The sequence below is a fragment of the Puntigrus tetrazona genome, unplaced genomic scaffold, assembly GCF_018831695.1.
Source record: "Puntigrus tetrazona isolate hp1 unplaced genomic scaffold, ASM1883169v1 S000000150, whole genome shotgun sequence".
In the NCBI taxonomy this organism is placed as follows: Eukaryota; Metazoa; Chordata; class Actinopteri; order Cypriniformes; family Cyprinidae; genus Puntigrus; species Puntigrus tetrazona.
Window position 1 is genome coordinate 250,001 of NW_025047826.1, and position 10,000 is coordinate 260,000.

Consider the following 10,000-nt stretch of genomic DNA (forward strand, 5'->3'; position numbering starts at 1 on the left):
GGCGGGGGGTGCATAAAAATGTAATAATTGAGAAAATCATATTTAAAGTTTTTCAAAGGAAGCAATGCACATTACTAATCAAACTGTTTTATATATGTATAGCAGGAAATTTACTAAATATTTACAAAATATCTCCAAAAGAAAGAAATTATATGCATCATTGTTACAGTGTATTGTTGTCTACTGCTGTGCTCTTATGACCGGACACACACTTCTGTATTTTCTGTAAATCGATAAATGAAGTCGAAGAGATATGATCATGTGACCGGTCATATAGCCTGAGGTCAGAGGTCAAATCTAACACAGGTCAGAGGTCACGCAAGTGTCTGTCCAGCAGGGGGCGCAGTGACCTCACTTCCTCCGCAGACAGGAAGAGATGGCTTCATGATGTCATTCCTCTCCGTCAGCTGAACTGCAGCACTTTTTACATTTAATTCCATCTTGAAATCATTTAAAGGGTATTAGAACAAAACAGTGACGCTCCAAGAATCCTAGTAGTTTAACCCTATAAAGCTGGATGTCTCTTGTTTGATTCCTAACAAAAACCTGTCTCCTCGTGTCTTCTGTCTCTGATAGTTCAGTGTTTCTTCGAGTGTAGAAACTCTTCTGGGATCAGATCTGGACTGATTCTGATCAAGTAAAGGTCATCTCTCCAGATCAACTCTTTACTTGATTCTCCATCAATCATTTTCCAGAAGAATCTGATCATCAGGATCTTTACTGTTCTGCACACTTTGTCACTGTGTTTTAATCGTGTGAGCTTAATGCTTAAAGCATCATGAAACCCAATGTATGTATGTGTGTGTGTGTGTGTGTGTGTGTGTGTGTGTTATCTGGGTTACAAAGTGGAAACTGCTAATTTCTGTGCTTTTTGGATAATTGAGTTCATCCAGGTTAAAAAGTTAGGTATGAGACGTAAACCCTAGTCATTTGAGAGCTCACTAACTGCACATTACACACACACACACACACACACGCGCATGCACACACACACACACACACACACACACACACACACTAATCCAATCACTGCATGAGCTGTCACAGCACAGATTCATGGGAAAGCAGCGCTCGTGTCACTACTGTAACCCTCGTCGTTGTTATTTAGAGTCTGTGTGCCTCACAAACGTGTTGTTGTCATTTCCCCGTGACATGACCAGCGCTGAAGTTTGCGGTGTAGGTAAGAAATATGTTTTGTGAATTGGAGAAAACCGGTCTCACGGATCGTCTTGTTCTGAAGAAAGAAACCGTGCCAGTTCCTGTCTCTCTTCGCCGCTTCTTCTGGTTCGTCTTCGCTGTAGTGTGTGCACGTGAGGGTTCAAAGGTCAAAGTGAGTAGGCAGCAGACCTGCTCTGTCATCATTCTGATGAAAGTGTGCGAGACGTCTCTCAGAACCGCTGAAGAAGCTGCTCTCAGCATCACTGTCTAAACTTCACAACGTGTGTGTTTACATTATTGGTGTGAAAATTTACAGTGTTTATTCACTTATTGTAACTGCTCTTTTATGCAAACTTCACCTTTCCTCCATACTCCACCTCCAGAGTGAGGTGTGTGTGTGTGTTTGAGAGAGAGAGAGAGTGTGTGTGTGAGAGTATGAGTGATGTGTGTGTGTGTGTGTGTGTGAGAGAGTGTGTGTGTGTGTGAGGTGGGTGTGTGAGAATGTGAGTGTGTGACAGTGTGAGTGGTATGTGTTTGTGGGGGGTGTGTGAGGAGTGTTTGTTGGACAGTGTGAGTGGTGTGTGTGAGTTGTGTTTGAGTGTGTGTGTGTGTGTGTGTGTGTGTGAGTGTGAGTCGTGTTTGTGTGTGTGTTTGAGAGTGAGAGGTGAGTGAGTGTGAGTGGTGTGTGTGTGTGTGTGTGTGTGAGTGAGTCGTGTTTGTGTGTGTGTTTGAGAGTGAGAGGTGAGTGAGTGTGTGTGAGTGGTGTGTGAGTGAGAGTGAGTTGTGTTTGAGTGTGTGTGTGAGTGTGAGAGTGAGTCGTATTTGTGTGTGTGTGTGTGTGTTTGAGAGGTGAGTGAGTGTGTGTGAGTGGTGTGTGTGTGTGTGTGAGAGAGTTGTGTTTGAGTGTGTGTGTGTGTGTGAGTGTGAGAGTGAGTCGTGTTTGTGTGTGTGTGTGTGTGTGTGTGTGTGTGTGTGTGTGTGTGAGAGTGTGTGTGTGAGTGTGAGTGTGTGTGAGAGTGTGAGTGTGTGAGTGTGAGTAACTGTGAATGGTGTGTGTGTAAGAGATGTGTGTGTGTGTGTTGTGTGCGTTTGTGTGTGTGAGTGTATCTGTGTGAGTGAGAGTGATGTGAGTGGTGTGTGGGTGAGTGAGTGTGAGTCGTGTATGTGTGTGTGTGTGTGTGTGTGTGTGTGTGTGTGAGAGTGATGAGTGAGTGTGTGTGTGTGAGTGTGTCTGTGTGTGTGAGTGTGTGTGGAGTGTGTGTGTGTGTGTGGTGAGTGAGTGTGTGTGTGAGTGGTGTGTGTGTGAGTGTGTGAGTGAGGAGTGAGTGGTGTGTGTGTGAGTGAGTGTGAGTGTGAGTGAGTGGTGTGTGTGTGAGTGAGTGTGAGTCGTGTATGTGTGTGTGTGTGTGTGTGTGTGTGTGGTGTGAGTGGTGTGTGTGAGTGTGAGTGTGGTGTGTGTGGGTGTGAGAGGTGAGTGAGTGAGTGTGTGTGACAGTGTGTGAGTGGTTGTGTGTGAGTGACTGAATGGTGTGTGTGTGAGAGGTGTGTGTGTGTTGTGTGAGTGTGTGTGTGAGTTTGTGTTTGTGTGGCAGTGAGAATGATGTGTGTGTGAGTGTTTTGGTGTGTGTGTGTGTGTGTGTGTGTGACTGAGTGGTGTGTGTGTATGTGTGTGTGACTGAGTGGTGTGTGTGAGTGTGTTTGTGTGACAGTGTGAGTGGTGTGTGTGAGTGTGGTGTGTGTGTGAGAGTGTGTGTTGGTGTGTGTGTGTGTGTGTGTGTGTGACTGAGTGGTGTGTGTGTGTATGTGTGTGTGACAGTGTGAGTGGTGTGTGTGAGTGTGGTGTGAGAGTGGTGTGTGAGAGTGTGAGTAACTGTGAATGGTGTGTGTGTAAGAGATGTGTGTGTGTGTGTGTGTGTGTGTGTTGTGTGCGTTTGTGTGTGTGAATGTATCTGAGTGAGTGAGAGTGATGTGAGTGGTGTGTGTGCGAGTGTGAGTCGTGTGTGTGTGTGAGTGAGTGAGAGTGGTGTGTGAGTGTGAGAGTGTGTGTGAGTGGTGTGTGTGAGTGACTGAATGTGTGTGTGTGTGTGTGTGTGTGTGTGTGTGTGAGTAGTGTGTGTGAGTTTGTGTGGCAGTGAGAATGATGTGTGTGTGTGTGAGTAGTGTGTGTGAGTTTGTGTGGCAGTGAGAATGATGTGTGTGTGAGAGTGTGTGTTGGTGTGTGTGTGTGTATGTGTGTGTGACTGAGTGGTGTGTGTGAGTGTGTTTGTGTGACAGTGTGAGTGGTTGTGTATGTGAGTGGTTTGTGAGAGTGTGAGTAACTGTGAATGGTGTGTGTGTGTTGTGTGAGTTTGTGTGTGAGTGTGTCTGAGTGAGTGAGAGTGATGTGAGTGGTGTGTGGGTGAGTGAGTGTTGGTGTGTGTGTGTGACTGAGTGGTGTGTGTGTGTGAGTTTGTGTTTGTGTGACAGTGAGTGGTGTGAGTGTGTGTGTGTGTGTGTGTGTGTGTGTGTGTGTGTGTGTGTGTGTGTGAGTGGTGTGAGTGAGTGGTGTGAGTAAGTGTGTGTGTGTGTGTGTGTGTGTTCAGCCCTCACCGGCAGTGCTGCTCAGGGCTCCAGACCCTCTGCCGGTTTCTCTGTGTTTCTGCCGAGAGCTCGGGGCCCGTGCCGTGTGTCGTGTGCCGCTTGGAACTGTTCGCCAAATACCTGGACCACAGGAAGCAGCACGGATCAGCGCTCTCATTGGCCGGCTCCAGCCTCTGGAGGGCCACACACCCAATCGGCACACAGAATCAGGCCGACCCGCTCCGCTCAGCAAAGCCATTAGACAAAAGCAAAGCCACAGAAGGGAAGTTTGCCATCATTTGGCACGAGAGAGAAAGGTCAGAGGTCACTTTAGCAGCAGAACTCTGGAGCATTTAGAGTCGTTTTAGAAAGTGATGTTGATGGAGAGACAGAGACAGAGAGAGACGTCCAGAGCTCAAAGCAGCGCTGCAGTGTTTAGTCTGTCACTGACAGAGACCCGCGGCCCCCAGCACACACACACACACACACACACACAGCATGCAAACACACTGCTGTACCTCTGAACGGCCTCCGGGTCGGGCTCTGCGTCGGACCCCTCCTCATCCACCGGAGCCACGTCCAGGATGGGATGCTGACAAACACAGAGACATTGGTCAGAGCTCACTCCTTCAGTGTGATGAACAGATATTGATTCTTCAATCCCAAGATCCATGTTTCTGGGATTCAGCCGAAGCACACATCCAATAAATCACAATAACTGCGTCTCAGCTTTCCCATTCTCCCACTTTTACCCTTGATTTGAGAATTCAGTAAATACATGTGACCTTGGAGCACAAAACCAATCATAAACGTTTTTTTAAAGGTTTATACATCATCTAAAAAAAAAAATCTTTCCATTGATGTCTGTTTTAAGGATCGGACAATGTTTGTCTGAGATACAACTATTTGAAAATCTGGAATCTTGTCCAAATAAAAAAAGTGGTCTAAATTAAGTTCTTAGCAATGCAGATTACTAATTACAATTTTTTTTTTTATATTTACGGTAGAAAATTTACAAGCTGTCTTCATGGAACATGATCTTTACTTGTTTATTACTGAATGCAGTGTTGAAAGGATCTGTCATGAAAGTATGTTAAATGCAGTTTATTTAGACCAAAAACTGGAGAAATAGTTATATCTTATTTAAGTTATATAAAAACAGCCATGTGTAATTTAAATAATCTCTAAAAACTCTAAAAATAAAAAGCATTAATACTTTGGACTTGAGCATTATTATTGGTAATCTTGATATAGCTGTAATGTATGAACAGAGCATCAGTTTGATGTAATCTATCTGATATAAAGCCAAATGATTCAAAGAGTTTGTGAATCAGAACCGAATGCGTGTAAACACCCAGCGCTGTACTCCAGACCCCGATCTGACGCTGTGAGGAACAGGAGGACTGTGGGAAGGTCTCACCGGGCTGGTGACCAGCGGAGACTGACCGCGAGGCCTCTTCAGCAGCTGCTGAGCGTGAAGCTGGATGTTAGCTCCTCCGTCAGACGCCCGGCGGCCCAGAGGACCCATGCCGTTCAGCAGCTGTAGAGTGGGAGGCTGCAGCAGAGACTGCTCCTGAACACACACACACACACACACACACACACACACAGCCGCTGAGCTCAGCAGAGTATTACAATCAATCAACAGATGGATGTTTGCAAATGTAAACTGATGTTTCCTGCTGACACACTGCAGCAGAAGATAGAAATAACTGACTGGAAACCATTTTTAGCTGAAGATAGTAGTGTTCTAATCATTTTGTGTGAGTGGTGAGGAGTGTGTGTGTGTATGTGAGAGAGTGCTGTGTGTGTGTGTGTGTGTGATGAGGAGTGAGTGTGTGTGTGTGTGTGTGTGTGTGTGTGTGTGTGTGGTGAGAGGAGGAATGAGTGTGTGTGTGTGTGTATGAGAGAGTGAGTGAGTGTGTGTATGTGAGAGAGTGAGTGAGTGTGTGTGAGTGTGTGTGTGTGTGTGTGAGAGAGGTGAGAGAGTGAGTGTGTGTGTGTGTGTGTGTGTGTGTGTGTGTGTGTGTGTGTGTGTGTGTGTGTGTGTGTGTGTGTGTGTGTGTGTGTGTGTGTGAGTGGAGTGAGAGTGTGTGTGTGTGTGTGTGTGTGTGTGTGTGTGTGTGTGAAAGTGTGTATGTGAGAGAGTGAGTGAGTGTGTGTGTGTGTGTGTGTGTGTGTGAGAGGTGAGAGTGAGTGAGTGAGTATGTGTGTGTGTGTGTGTGTGTGTGTGTGTGTGTGTGTGAGAAAGTGTGTGTGTGTGTGTGTGTGTGTGTGTGTCTGTGTGCGCGCGCTGTACCTTGTACTCCAGCTGCTGTGTGGGCTGCAGGTTCGGGGTCGGCATCAGATGCATCTGAGCCATGGTGGGGACCAGCGGCGGGAAGGGCGGCTGAGGGCCACACGCGAAACCCAGGGGCCAGTTTCTGAAGGTCCTCTTGAATCTCAGCCCTGACAAACACACACCACATCAGTGCTGGAGGAAGGTGGGAGGGGTTAGAGGGAACTGGGAGGGGTTTAAACAGGGTGGGAGGAGTTTATAATGAATTTCATGGACTTGATTTAGATGGAATGGTTTCAAGTAAACTGGGAGGGGCTTGAGTTAAGTAGGAGGGATATACAGTGGACTGGGAGGGGCTTGAGTTTGGTGAAAAAGATTCTGAGGGAACTAAGAAGGACTTTAATTATGTGTAATGGGTTTAGAGTAACTAAAAATGGCTTTCATTAGGAAGAGATGACTAAACTAGACTGTGAGAGGCTTGACTTAGAAAGCAGAGGTTTACAGAGAACTGGGAGGGGTTTCAAATGGGTGAAAGATTTATAGTGAATTTGAAGGGACTTTAGTTAAAAAAGAGGGGTTTAGTGTGATTTAGAATAATTCAGATGGGCGATAGGAACGGTTTAGAATGAACTGGGATGGACTTCAAGTCAGCTCAAGTCACCTTTATTTATAAAGAGCTTTTAACAATACAGATTGTGTTGAAGTAGCTTTAAAAAAATAACAGTAACAGCTGAGCTGAGTTAGGTGGGAGTGGTTTAAGTCATTTGGGAGTGGCTTCAGGTAGGTGTGGCAGAATTTGAGGGGAACTAGGAGGGGCTTCAGGTAGGTGGGAGGGCTTTAGGGAAAACTGGGAGTGACTTGTTAGGCCGTTACTCCAGCTGGAGGTAAAGAGAGCAGATTAAAGACAGGAGAAACAGAAGCACTGGCTGGGATGTGCAGTACCTGGGGTCAGGTACACCGACAGTGTGACGTCTCATGGACAGGTATCGGGCCATCGCCTCTGGACTGGGCTCTTCTCCCTCATCGCTGTCCAGAGCCATCGTCCCGTCCGTCTGAAACACACACACACACAGGTTCAAACGTCATATTCCAGAGTGATCTATTCTCAGCGACTGTGAGCTAAAAGCAGTGTCACGCTCACCTCCACGATCTGATTCTCGGGGTTTATGAGCTGGACCTGTGGTACTGTCATACTGACCGCATTACTCTGATCCTGCAGGACACACACAAACACACTCGATGAAGCAGATCAAACAAGAATGGACTTTTAGTTCATTGAGTTAATTATTTTAGTTTTTAAACTAAATTAAAATGCTGCTTTGTGAACTAGCTAAAATATAGAAACATAGTGAAGTAGAAACCGTTAAGACTTATTTTTTATTTTAAGTGATTAACTGTTACATTGATATAGTTTAGATAATAACAACAACTTTGGTGTTAAAAACCCTGCAGATATCAGGTTATTATATTGTACCATTTGGAATAGCTTTTTTTTTTGTCCTGAATAAGCCCTTTTAACAGTCCTCTTAAATTGTTCTATTAGTCACTACTAAAAAAGGACCTCTGTCCTTTAGTTTGATGCTAATTTACAGACTATGCATGTGAGATGTTTACATTGGTTTGTTGGGCTAAACATTCTTTCCACCAAGTTTTCCCTTTAAATGAGCAAAAGTCTGAAAAAAACTACATTAGTTACACTTTAAGTTCCTTCAATAAAAAGGAAATTGAGTAAAATGTAAAATGATTGAAGGTCCCTTGGTATAAAGGAGGAAAAAATACTGACCCTCGTCACTCTCAAAGCTGCCCATCCTGATCTAGAATCACCGTTCTTTCTATAGAAGCCCACGGCTTTGCTTTCATACAGTATGTAAATGAGGTACTCTGAAGCTCATACATATTCCTCTCATCAGGAATCAAAGGTTGCTAACGGTAACGGCACACACCTGCACGGCGTTGAGTGGGTAGAGTGGGCGGGGCGTGGGCGGAGCCACACACAGGTTCTTGTGCCGCTTGAGTTTGTCAGACAGCAGACTGTAGGTGGCGCTGTAGTGATCATACGCATCTGTGTGCAGAGACTGAGAGGAGAAACAACCACCTGAATGTTCCAGAAGAGCTCATCTGAATGAAGGAGGTTGTGTGTGTGTGTGTGTGTGTGTGTGTGTGTGTGGGTCACCTGTAAAGTCCGCTCACGGTCAAAGCCCATCTCTGACATGGTCATCAGAACCTGCTCGTTAATTAACTCCGTCTCTCTCTCCACCTTCACCTGCTCACATTCTGCTATGAGCTGATGGAGACATTTTAACGCAAATGTTAAGTGAAAAAATTTCAAGCCTGAACAGCCGAACTACAAGCATGACGTGTGTATTGTGTGTTTTTCTGCTTGTGTGTGTGACTGACTCGGTCAAACTCAGGGTCGGGGTCTCCTTGTCTCATCCACTTGTTCTTACAGATCTGCTCCATTGAAAGCCGTCGACTGGGTTCCAGAACCAACATGTGTCTGATCAGATACTCACAGTCTGAAACAAACACAAACACAAGGCAAGTGTGTGTGTGAGTGTGTGTGTGTACATGAGCGATAGTGATTAGTGATTCTGAGAGTGAGTCTGAGAGTGAGTGAGTCTGCGTGTGCGCAAGAGCAAGTACAAGAGTGAGTCTGTGTGAGTGAGTCTGAGTGTGAAAGAGAGCGAGAGTATGTGTGTACCTGTGGACTTACTCTGAGTGAGTCTGTGCAGTACGCAAGAGCAAGTACAAGAGTGAGTCTGTGTGAGTGAGTCTGAGTGTGAAAGAGAGCGAGAGTATGTGTGTACCTGTGGACTTACTCAGTTTGTGAGTGAGTCTGTGAGTGTACGAGAGCAAGTACAAGGGTGAGTCTGTGTGCGCACAGACCAGAACGTGTGTACAAGACCCAGATGGTACAGAGTGTGAGAGAGTGAGATGAGTGTAGAGAGTGGACAGACAGAAGAGAGAGACGGATCCGAGACTTTCCACTGAGGACTCGAGCTCGGAGGTTCTGTAAAGTGCTTCCATCAAATGGTAAAGCGCCACAGACCAGAACGTACAACACCACACCCAAACTCTACAGAGAGAGAGAGAGAGAGAGAGAGAGAGAGAGAGAGAGAGAGAGAGAGAGAGAGACAGAGAGAGAGAGAGAGAGAGAGAGAGAGAGAGAGAGAGAGAGAGAGAGAGAGAGAGAGAGAGAGAGAGAGAGAGAGAGAGAGAGAGAGAGAGAGAGAGAGAGAGAGAGAGAGAGAGAGAGAGAGAGAGAGAGAGAGAGAGAGAGAGAGAGAGAGAGAGAGAGAGAGAGAGAGAGAGAGAGAGAGAGAGAGAGAGAGAGAGAGAGAGAGAGAGAGAGAGAGAGAGAGAGAGAGAGAGAGAGAGAGAGAGAGAGAGAGAGAGAGAGAGAGAGAGAGAGAGAGAGAGAGAGAGAGAGAGAGAGAGAGAGAGAGAGAGAGAGAGAGAGAGAGAGAGAGAGAGAGAGAGAGAGAGAGAGAGAGAGAGAGAGAGAGAGAGAGAGAGAGAGAGAGAGAGAGAGAGAGAGAGAGAGAGAGAGAGAGAGAGAGAGAGAGAGAGAGAGAGAGAGAGAGAGAGAGAGAGAGAGAGAGAGAGAGAGAGAGAGAGAGAGAGAGAGAGAGAGAGAGAGAGAGAGAGAGAGAGAGAGAGAGAGAGAGAGAGAGAGAGAGAGAGAGAGAGAGAGAGAGAGAGAGAGAGAGAGAGAGAGAGAGAGAGAGAGAGAGAGAGAGAGAGAGAGAGAGAGAGAGAGAGAGAGAGAGAGAGAGAGAGAGAGAGAGAGAGAGAGAGAGAGAGAGAGAGAGAGAGAGAGAGAGAGAGAGAGAGAGAGAGAGAGAGAGAGAGAGAGAGAGAGAGAGAGAGAGAGAGAGAGAGAGAGAGAGAGAGAGAGAGAGAGAGAGAGAGAGAGAGAGAGAGAGAGAGAGAGAGAGAGAGAGAGAGAGAGAGAGAGAGAGAGAGAGAGACAGAGAGAGAGAGAGAGAGAGAGAGAGAGAGAGA

The 10,000-nt window shown here is 46.1% G+C and overlaps 1 protein-coding gene across 1 annotated transcript in view; it reads right to left on the reverse strand.

Annotated features, from left to right (window-relative positions):
• The window catches only part of sik3 (SIK family kinase 3), a 33,185-nt gene that overhangs the window by 11,335 nt on the left and 11,850 nt on the right, over nucleotides 1-10,000 (reverse strand). The window contains 11 exon segments of the mRNA XM_043230403.1: nucleotides 3,748-3,858; nucleotides 4,236-4,309; nucleotides 5,138-5,290; nucleotides 6,017-6,122; nucleotides 6,124-6,165; nucleotides 6,938-7,047; nucleotides 7,137-7,208; nucleotides 7,939-8,070; nucleotides 8,169-8,279; nucleotides 8,393-8,532; nucleotides 8,969-9,071. Coding sequence (XP_043086338.1) covers nucleotides 3,748-3,858; nucleotides 4,236-4,309; nucleotides 5,138-5,290; nucleotides 6,017-6,122; nucleotides 6,124-6,165; nucleotides 6,938-7,047; nucleotides 7,137-7,208; nucleotides 7,939-8,070; nucleotides 8,169-8,279; nucleotides 8,393-8,532; nucleotides 8,969-9,071 — 1,154 coding nt within the window.